Source organism: Oncorhynchus masou, chromosome 32, assembly GCF_036934945.1.
Source record: "Oncorhynchus masou masou isolate Uvic2021 chromosome 32, UVic_Omas_1.1, whole genome shotgun sequence".
Taxonomy (NCBI): Eukaryota; Metazoa; Chordata; class Actinopteri; order Salmoniformes; family Salmonidae; genus Oncorhynchus; species Oncorhynchus masou.
In genome coordinates, this window is record NC_088243.1 from 34,247,759 (window position 1) to 34,259,010 (window position 11,252).

At 42.4% G+C, this 11,252-nt stretch overlaps 1 protein-coding gene across 6 annotated transcripts in view; it reads right to left on the reverse strand.

Moving 5' to 3' along the window:
* The window catches only part of LOC135525993 (serine/threonine-protein kinase D3-like), a 70,352-nt gene extending 59,786 nt beyond the window's left edge, over nucleotides 1-10,566 (reverse strand). For 3 of the 6 annotated variants that reach the window (XR_010453233.1, XM_064953995.1, XM_064953991.1), the window contains exons 1-4: nucleotides 10,475-10,566; nucleotides 10,149-10,256; nucleotides 8,132-9,485; nucleotides 6,794-7,556 (exon numbers count right to left, since the gene is read on the reverse strand). Coding sequence is in view for 4 of the 6 variants with exons in the window: in XM_064953995.1 (XP_064810067.1) it covers nucleotides 6,794-7,102 (309 nt within the window). In the remaining 2 variants the exon portion in view is untranslated. Of the gene's footprint in view, nucleotides 1-6,793; nucleotides 7,557-8,131; nucleotides 10,257-10,474 lie in introns of those variants that run through there. The other 3 variants (XM_064953994.1, XM_064953992.1, XM_064953996.1) reach the window with 3 other exon arrangements.
* Between the last annotated feature and the right edge of the window lie 686 nt (nucleotides 10,567-11,252).

An 11,252-nucleotide genomic window follows, 5' to 3' on the forward strand; every position in this document is an offset into this window, starting at 1 on the left:
AATTTATCTGTCCCCAATCACTTTACATAGGCTGTACTAAAGGGATAGGTGTAAATATAAAGTCGTTTGAGGTTGATTACTGTACAGCGTGTGCTTGAAAATCTATACACCTGTCCCTTCAATATAATCAGAGTTGAACCCCTACTTAGAACTATTCAACCAGTGGCAATAGAGACTGGAGCAAGACTAGATGATCTCGAGCTGTACATTCATAGAATATGGTGAAGGGCATCCGTCCCAGTGGCCTACTGACGCTGCCAGCGCAGAGACAAACCAACCATAGGGTGGTGGTGAATTCTATGGCTGGGTCTGGCTCCTACCACACAGCAGGGCACCATTGGGCATACAGCAGGCAAGCTAGCCAGCAGACCACAAGCCAGGCACTAATGCAGGCCTGCCGCCATAGCCGTCCTCCCTCCCAAAGGAGGACCAGTCACAATGCCCCAGTCTGTCATTTTGTGACTCTTGTGGGTGAGTGTTCTGTTCTGCCATGCCACTCTACAATTGGGGAGATTGAGACTGGAGAAATGTGAACTGCAGATGGGAGACATTACTCAGTTCACTTAACTATAGTGTTTTTATCCCTCTCTCTATTCCCACAAATGACTCAGGACTGGAAAAATTGATAGATTGCTTGCACACATGGTTATTCCAGACATAAGTGAAAGCTTATAGTGATACAGGTATCCCTCAGTTGCAGCATTCATACAACCATCATTTTGCCTGCACTGGCATAGAAAGATTGAAAATTGAAATATGACGTTAAGCATATGCACATGAACTCGAAGAAAAACATGCAAGCTGGAAAAATGAACCCTGAAATCATATATACTGGAACGGTCTCCATTCAGAAGCAATTGCCATAACTTATAACACGGACAGGTTTTGACTCTAGGGTGAACTTTATTTCTCAGAAGCAACCAAATGTGCTTTCCGGGATGTGTCTTACCCCGTGTATATAACACATAGTGCCCAGAGCTCAGCCCAGCCGTGCTCAGGGTGAAATATGGTTGTTCCATAGGAACATGCAGATGTGTGCTGAGCAGAGCTGGGCTGTCCAGGCTGGGGGAGGGGAGGAGTGGATGGACGTGATTTATATCCTGCGAGTTCCAGTTAGTTATGGCCTGTGGGAGAGGAGCCCTCTCCAGTTTCCATCTGCACTCTCTCGTTCTAATTTTGTTTTCATCTCTCTCGCTCTCTCGCAGAAATCAGTTCTGCTCCTGTCGTTTTGATGAATTCTTTCATTGAATATGGGGTAATTAAAACTATTAACGTGTGTTGACGACTTAAGGGCCATAAGCTGAACTAAACAAACGCTGTGCGTGGCAAATCAAATCACGAGGATGCATGTACTGTTCCATATGTCAAAGAGGTGAAAATCCCTTGTTTATCATCCGTTGTTGTTCGTTTAAGTTCTAGTTTTTACATGACACGTTATTTCGCGCGGCTTAATATTACTCAAAGGCTCAAAATATTACCCAAATTCCTCTGTTTTCACCATACTGTTTCATGTTGTCCAGCTTGACCTATTGAGTGTCTGCTTCTCAAAAGGCCTTTGTTCAGCTAATTACACAGGCAGCTGTGCTACTCTCAACCAGGAACTGGGAGTTATTCTACTGCACTAACAAACCAGTAGGAAAGCAAGGGTGTGCTGTACTGTGCCAGACAGCCACATTTCACAGTACAGTATATCCAGCTGTGGCGAATATGTTCAGAACAGAGCAGGACTATCTTAGGGACAAGGGCTAAAGTAGAATGTTCATAAAACTGCCTTGGTTTGATGTTTTTCCCCCTATTGTCTATGCCAAAAGGACTTCAAATTTCCTTCCTTCTTGCAAGCTTTATCCTCTCCCTCGAACAGCTAGAGAGGAACGTTAACTTGGAGGCCGAAACCCTCTCTGTAAACCTTCCATTTTATATCAAACACTTTCAACTGACAAGGCTAGGATTTCCAACCTTCGCCTCCAAACATCCCCACCTGCTATTTAATGCTGCATTGACAGGACATCAAGGCATGTTGAGCGTGCCATAACCATTACACCATCCTCTACAATTTGTCTGACGCAATCCAGAAACCCAGTGTTATAGTTGAATTTGTTATATTTAAATGTCATGGCACCCCATCCCAACAACATAACATCATCCTTCAAGTATGCCTGGATGGGGAGCGGAGGAATGCTGGTTGGCTGGGCCGGCTGGCTGCTAAAGACAAGTCATTCTCAGGAAGTTATGAACTTTTGTCCCGCGGTTGCTCCCTCTCTGGCTGCACGGGAGGACTTGGGCGACACCAAACAGGAAGCAGCTCCACAAGCTGACGCTATCACTGTTTATACCCCATTCATCACGCACAGAGACCCAACCAAACACCCAGGGCCAAGGAGCCAGACTGAGAGACAGACCCAGAGTCTGGTGGCAGGTAGCCACAGATAGAGAGTCTAACCAGGGCAGCCTGGTTCACCTCAGGTTGGGTCACGTCACAGTCCCAGAGGAGCCTGCCTGGTCTGGGTGGGTGAAGGATGGTGCTCTCACGCCAACTGGCGATACCCTCAAAGGGTCATCATCGCATTGACTGAAGTGGAGCAGAGGGGGCTACAGCCACACAGAAGACTTGAAGAAGAAGTTAACATCTAGAATCAGATTGAGGATCAGGTTATCCCAAGTTCTCAACCCTACTCATTTCGGGATACTGTAAAAGTTCCCTTAATGGTCGGTTACCTATATTAACCATAGAGAGACAAAACAGACCTCGGATCAGTGAATAAGGGCATATTCAATGCACATCCCAAAGGGGCCCAGTGGTTTGGCAGTCAGTTGGACGATGAATGAGCTGTATGGAGTCCATAGAATACACAGTTATAACTGAATGCATTCTCTGAATAGTCGGATTCAAAAAGAGGGTTCAGCCATGCGATAAAATGTCAATGCTGTGTTAACAATGTAAGCCCATGTACGTATTCAGTGGAAACAAGGGAGAGAAACGACTCTGTCAATCCAGGACGAGGCCAAAGACAGCGCAAATTCAAATCTAAAACTACTCCGTTTCAAAAACATTTAAAAGGAAACAACTGCTCAAACAGCATATACTTCTGACTAATGTTGCTCCATGTTTGTTGCCTGGCCCAGTGACTGACTGGTGGATCGCTTACCAACTACACAGTTGCTCAGTGTGGGAAATAATAGCACACAGGGGCAAGGTTCTGTCCAGACTATCTACTGAGATATTAGCGTCTGAAACATTTTCCCTGTCCGCTCACCACTGACACAGAAACCCTGGGCTCTCTACTGCTGACTGGAAGGAATCTAGAAAGGCAGAGATGGGGTCAGAGTTTGTTTGCTGGAAAAGCTACAGAGGCAAATCCAGCTGCTGCTTTAATAAAAGGTTTAACAATAGTCATGCATACTTCAGTTCAGTGAGGATGGACTTGATGGACCGAAAAGAGCAGTGATATTTTCCACTGATTTCAAAGCCATATGGGTGGGTTTCATCAGACAGAGAATACTGTGACCTGCTATAAAAGCAGCAATATAGAACAACCACTAGCCATATCAACACATTGCAGACTATATAACCATTGTATCATTTGTAACAAAGTACAGTGCCTATTCAGCAGATGTTAATGTAAGTAGCTGATTTTAAAGTAATAACTCGCCTATCTAAGGTTAAGGCAAACTGACTGTGTTGATTTTCTAAAAGAACTTTCTTCATATCATATTTGCAACACTTTCTTTAGCTCTTGTAGCTGACTCGAGCAACCTTGCCAATACGTTACAAGACCTACGAAAATATCATCAGTGATCAGATGCTCTGCAGACCAGTATCAGCAGACCCCATAAAGAACAACAACATTACACTGGCCTGGAGGACTGTGAACTTGGCCTACATTACAGTAAAGGACACAGGAAATGCACTCTGAATTGGCCCTGGTAGATCTCTGGATTTCAGGCCTTTCTACTGGTTGAAAGGTATGTTCCTTGGAGTGATCACCTGCTCCGTTGTACTGAATGGAACGTGTCAGTTCAGCGTAGCTCGACGCTACTCCACTTTCTAAGAACAATGATTCTCTTGAGAGGAAAAGGTTACAGAGTATTTGCATTATAGAGGTGATGAGTAAGGAGAGACGAGAAGTGAACTAAGTATCTATACTGAGACTATGTGGGCCAGCCAGGATGCACAGAGAAAAATGTCTCACCCATTTCTCCAAAATACCTGATCCCTTTGCTCCCCCCACTCCCTTCCTTTCATCCACTAGACACGACGGAATGAGTTCTACAATCTCATCCCCTCACTCAGTCGCTGATTAATGATGGACACAAATAGAGTAATCTTCCTTATGGATGAAAGACGGTGACACAAAAGGTGAACGTGTGAATGTCATTTCATTAAAACAGGAATCTGTGATAAGAACATCCACCCATAACGACAGTAAGGCCTACCCCCATCCATCAGATAGAACGGCACAAACCCAGGAGAACCCCACACACACACACACACACACACAAAAACACACACACACACAAAATGGCACTGAGTGATAAGAGAGAGTAAGATTGAGTCCATGGCCATAGAACTTATTACGTTTCATAAGCTGAAAAAACTATTATCTAAACGTTCAGGATCTAATAAGCAGTCTAATGTATGGTATCAGTTGGCTGTGAACATCTGAATGTGGATCTGTCGCCTGTAGTCTGAGGCAAGGACCTTCATACTGTATGTTATTCTCTTCACTGATGTGTAAAGAAGCACAAGGAGGACACAAGGACGCACTCTTTGAACAAATGGCCAGTCCTGAGAATGTTCTTTATGGACCAACTCAATCTCTAGATTGCTAAGAGTTCAAAAACAGACCAATGCATGGTAATGGCAACCCTATAATGGACAGAGACAGTCTGCTTGCCACCAATACAATTTAAAGAACAAACAAATGGAGTCAGCCAACTATATTTGGTTCCACTGGATTGCTCTTGATTTTCCAAACTTGCCTTTGCATCTTTCTAGCCAGTGGTACATAGGCAACCACTGTTGATTGATGCAGTCTATCTTTCAGTTGTTCAATGCCTCTTCTTATGCAGGAGCCATAACCCAAAGTCATTACCGACAGCCACAATTGTCATGGAAAATAACCTGGCATATGAATTACATCGTGGATGACTTTGAGAGGAATAAACCACTGAGTGGTTCAGTGTTACTGTCGCCAGTGAGAGTACACCACAATGTAAATAGCTGATGCTACTAGACCGTGCACGCCAACTGGAGAAGCCTCACTGCTGCCGAGCATGCTGCTATGGTGCTTAAAACTCATTCTGTGCACAAGACACAGATGTCTGCAACAACAACAAAAATAATGTCACAAAAAGTGTAAACAGACAAGAATGGCACAGAAATGGCCAACCCTGCCTGCAATATAACTGTCTCGCTGTTTTGAAGAGTTAATTTTAACTAAGCTGCGTGCTCCCGGGACTGCCCCATAGAAGAAATATCAGCCTGCGCAGAGAAACACGAGATTGAACGTCACTCAACTTGACAGTTTCCCCCCTTAGCTATCAACATTATCAACGTTTCCCTTTACTGTGGGAATAGTGATCGAATCAACGCAATATTAGCCACTTTCAATGCAACATACAATTTTGTTGAAGGCAGAATGCTTTGGAGTATGATTTTATTGCATTGACAGGCTATACTCAGCCTGTACTCTACACAGACCGGTATGGCAAAACCAATCAGAGCTGCAGTAGGATAATATGCAAATAGACCATTGCCATATGTGCCATTCACTTTGAACTGGACTGTGTTTACAGAATGAGCGGTCATGAGTAGAAGTGCTTGTTTTGAGATGAAAGCGAGAGCTGAATGTAGCCAAGTGTGCACATTTGTTCATATCTTATGCTAGTTAGTGAGATATTAGCCCAGTTATAGATCATTTGTAGTCAGCAATGGGGGAATGATTGCTTCCTGCAAGAGCAGAAAACATGTACATTTCTATGTGTACATTTCTAGACATCTTTGAAAAGTGAATCAGGTAAACAGCTTTCTTTCTTAAAGGAGCAGTGTTGTATTTTCAGATAGGCTTGAATAAGCTAAGAAGCCAATAGGCAGAGGGGAGCATAATTTGTCTGATTCTCTGTCATTTTATTTTGTAAAGTGGTTTCTTGGATCAAACATAACATTTTCAGTCACCACCTTGTCTGAAGGACAAGTGGATAAACAGGTTAATGTCAAGCCCTGCATGTTTTTTTTTAAACTATATTGAACACCACAAATCAAATCACACACATTGGCTGCTACTGTAGGTTGAATGATAACAGCTATTTCCATGTTAAAATGTTATGGGATGCATTTGCTCCATTGTTTTTGATGGCAGGCCACTCTGGTAAGCCTACATTACGATCAAATAGCCACAGTAGCCTACTTGACCACTGTCTGAAGCTGTAACTTAAAGCGGGTACAGCATCAGTGTTCATAGTAAAACACATGCTGGAAGTTGCACAGCATTTTCACACTGCTCAAGTTTGCACTCAGCAGACCTGAAATTTGCTCAGTGCCGAAATATGCAACTGATTTGTTGAGCAGTATGCTTGGTGGACTTTCCAGTGGACTTTCCAATCTTTATTGAAACTTTGAATAGAGTTTATAAAAAGACAACTAAGCTTTTAGGTTTACAGTGAATGTTCTTTCTTTTGCTCAGGCCTACTTATTGCATTTCACTCTATCGATATCCTTATAGATATTCAGTATGTCATTATGCATTAGCTGTACTGGGTCAAGTGTTATAACAAGAAAGGGTTGTGTAATTACCTTTTGGTCGACTATAGAGCAGACCAGGTCTTTGACAGCAGACAGCGACAGGTCATGGTTCTCCAGGTTCACCATCTCTCTGGTCAAGCCAATCTGGAGGAGGAAGGACACTCCATGGAAGGAGCTGCGGGAGTTAGTGGGGCTGGGAGCGCTGTGAGTGTGACTCCCGTGACTCCCGTTGGACAGGCGGCTGTAGAGGGGTCCCGGGGGGCTCGGCGATGGTGAGGGGGTCAGAGGCACAGCTGGGATTTGTGAGTGGAGGTAGGTTTTGGGAAAGGACGGAGGAGCTGAGCTGCTGCAGGCAGACATTGGGTTTCTTCCAATGGCAGAGATGATGATGCAAAATGTAAAGTATTGTAACTGTCAGTGATGCCTTTTTAAATCAGGCTCCACCAAACTACTAAGAACATACACAGGTCTGAAGAAACATTCAATCCTCATTCTAGGAGATATGAAATGCAAGGTCTTCAAAGTATCACGAGCAGTGTTAGCCAATAGCAATAGTCAAACGTTCATCCCCACTGACTGCTCACATGCCTGGCAATCAATTCACGGACAAAGCCTGATGATTCCACTAAATGGCCTCAGCTCTCTCTCTAGGGCAAGAGATGTGTGCAGTTTGCACTGCTGAGATACTGTGGATGCTCCGAGATTGATTCCCCAACGCTCACTGCAAGAGGCGGTCACCATTCCAAACTTCATGTTCTTGAATGGTGTCCCCTCACAGTACTAGAGTCACATATCTGCCCTGGCCACAGGAAACCTGTCACAAAACAGATACAGTACATTTAATGGTGGTAGAATAGAATATGTTTAGGTTTGTAGATGTAGTAGATTTGACCAAACTGAAAAAAATCAGCGAAACAAATCATGACCTCAAAGCTGTTTACACTTTTCGAAGTAGGCTATGCACTAACAATAAGTGATGCAATTCATGAGGAATAAACACGATCAGGTTTGGATACAATAAACACATCAAATAATTGTAATTGTAAACTTCGATTATATTGTAAGCAAGTACAAAAATGCATCATGTTCAATAACTTCATCTGACAAATTAGAGACATGGTGTAGTTTACCATACATTACGGAATGTTTTCTATTTATCTATTCATCATGCACAACCAACATCTGGAATCAAGGCTTCTCAACATCTGGACCATCCCACTTTCGATTGAATTGCTGGCAGAAGACGACCTCATGTCCACGAATGCCAGCAACACAAGTTATACAAGCCCTGTTTTTGCATAATAAAAGCTTGTTGAAATATTGTTCATTATCCATTGAATTACCCTAAATATTCAAATCGTCCATAAAATATGTCTAACACATCATTACCTCCACTTTCTTCAAAAGACGTCGTTGGATTCATGGCCAGTGGACAGCAGGAACTTCTCCAAAAACTCCAACAATCGAATCACACAGAAAAAATATTCAAGCTCATTCGCCTTTTCGCTAAATCATACAAATGAGCAACAATGTAACATATGCATTAGCAGAACTGTCTAAAAGCGTGCTAAGACTCACAACCGAGTTCTCTACTTTTTTGAAACTTTCTCTTGTCGTCTATTCGTGGTTGCCAGATTCATGCGCATCTTATTATCCTTCCAGCTGTGACTACTCCCACTGTTTCTGAGAGAAAAGGAGGAGAGAACGGTTCCTGGGGCTTGAAGTTCTATTACCTATTTGGTGCTTTGGGTTTCTATCGGTGAGGATAAATCTTTAAACTACAATCTCACAGGCAATGGCGTCTCGAAAAAGTTATCTTTACATTGCGCATGCCTCTTTCATCTATCTTTCCGTTATTCGGGTTATGCTGGAGAGAAAAAAAACAGTAGTTACCCGACCTCTATTGCTTCAGTTCTGAAAATCAGTTGCCAGCAACGTAGAAAAAAATGCCATCATCCTCTATCCCTTGCACTGTTGCGTCTAATCTTTTAGAGAGGGTGGTGGTATACATCAGCATATTATTTCTTATCCAAATATGGAAATGACAACACATTATGGATGTATAGATGTGTAATAACTCTAACACATATTTCATATATCAATGTTCCCAAATAACTCGAAATACATAATGAAGTACTATATTACCCTGTATGCCCTCAACAATACATTGGGGCTATACAAATAGAACAATCTGGAACAGGAACAAGGTTATGACAATGGATTACAATGTTTTGTTTGTTCTTGTACAACATTTGAAACGATTTCTTTCACTTTTCACCAGTGAGATGTAACTAATTCATCTAAGAATTGTCTGTCAGGGAGGCAATACCCAATGCAACCAGAATACATAAAACAAGTTAAGGCAGAAAAACGGTTGTTTTGATTACATGATACACTACTTACAAGGCAGGGCTGGTGGAGGAAGAGGACTGTATGGACATTATATCTGAATGACCGACTGGCGTGAATTTCCTCTTGAAACAGATTGAAATACGGGACCAATGATATCTCACACTCTCAGAAAAACCTACATGATCTTTAAGCTTTCCGTGATGAAACCTCGATGTAGAACCTGTGATGTTGAGTCAATACTGAGGGAAAGAGGGGTCTATCTTCTGGGCCCAGGCCATCAGTCCCCCACAGATGTTCTTCGCAGTGACACAGTCCACCTCAGAACCTGACATTCTCTCCAAGACCTGAACTGCCTTCTGGGAGTCATTACCCAGCTTACAGATCACATAAACTGCAGCAGGGAAACACAAACGAATCAAAATGAGTAGTAGCAGCTTCCACTTCCTGGCTTCTCACAAGATTACGACGTCTGGCTGGCTATGCGAGACTACGTGAGTTGAATGAATAAAATGTGTAGGGAATATTCTTTGTTTGATGCTTGGCCAGAAGCAGAGCTATTGCATGGTATTTTAATTCAAATTCACTATTAGGTGTGTTATGAACATGATAGGACTTCTTTCACTTCTTTCACTGTTGAAACATAAAAGGGTGTCATGTGTACCAGTTCAACTAAACTGTGTCAACTGTTTACATAACAAAGTGTTTCCCAGAAATTGGCCATTAAAATAGCTCATTAATAGCTAAATATACACAGGTTTGCTGGAAATACACTCTGCTGAAATAAAGACCAAGATGAATATTCTATAAAAAGAGGCCGATGACGGTATATTTGTGTGTTGGAAAAAGGATCACCTAGCAACTCCATCAACTCCCGTCATTGGCTGTCCAAAATAAGTGAACACCCTCGCAGGACAAGGCTACACAGACTTAATTAGCACTCAAATGACTCCTGTTTGTTCAGTGAATATGGAGCCACTCCATAAGCCTAGCCATTGAAGAGCCTCCGCTTGTTGTGACCTGCGGAGCTAGATGGAGACCAGATCAGTCATGGTACCTGGGACCTGGGATGCACTCGACATCTGCTCTTTCACTTGGCCAATTCTCTCCTTCAGCACATGGATGTGTTCACTGTTGCTGTTCTCTAAACAGGAAAGATGAATGTCTAGCAATGATATAAGGAAATAAACCATTTTACCATTGAATTGAGGACAATTACTTGATTACTAATTTAGATCAGAACAGCTATGAAAGCACAGTGATGACAGATGTAATTAATATGAAAGAAGTTTTAATATCCTCCTAACTAACTCCATATCTTGCTAATTGTATAGAGTTAATGGAGTACAATGCCCGGAGGGCATTCAGCCAGCAGAAGGATACTGAGGGAGGTGGGCAGGTAACATATATCCACCTCCACTAGAGGGCGTACGTTCAGCAGGAGATGAACAGCCGTGTTGTCCACTATAGCTTTATACTCCTGGCAATAGAAAGGAGAAATTCTAAATGTTTGTCAGTGGTCACCTACAACACTTCACATTGTTAATGACAGTGTCAGGTTTAAAGGTCTGCGACATCAGAATGGAAGTTGCTAGTTTTCTGTTGCAACCAGTTGCACTACATGCATAGTGCAACTGGTTGCCTTTTTTTGTTGAGTTGGGTGGAGTAAGCTTAACGTTTTGTCACATTATTTCAATTATAGGAAATAAAACTGTTTCCGACTCCAGGCCTTGCACAATCACTATTATAGGCCAATCAATTACAATCTTCATCTACTTTCTCTTAATGGCTAAATTCTTTTGAAAGCTGTAATTTAGCAGAAATCCAAACAATCATTTCTGTCAGCGCCAAAAAAAAAAAGAGGTTATTATTTTCCGTAGAATACGTACAATCGCGTTTTAGTCATTTCCCATTTAGGGTTGGGTCAGCATTTAGATTTAATCTGGGTTTATGAATGCACACGAATCACAGAAAATCAAGTGTAATCATCAGTCCTTGACTTGGACTGAAATAGGCGACAATACTCATTTTGGGTGCTGGTACTGTTTCCATTTAGGTGCAGGAGCTCAACAATACTTTTGAGCTAATATTCTATAAGAGAAACAGGAGCTCAACAATAGTTTTGAGCTAGTATTCTATACGAGAAACAGGAGCTCAACAA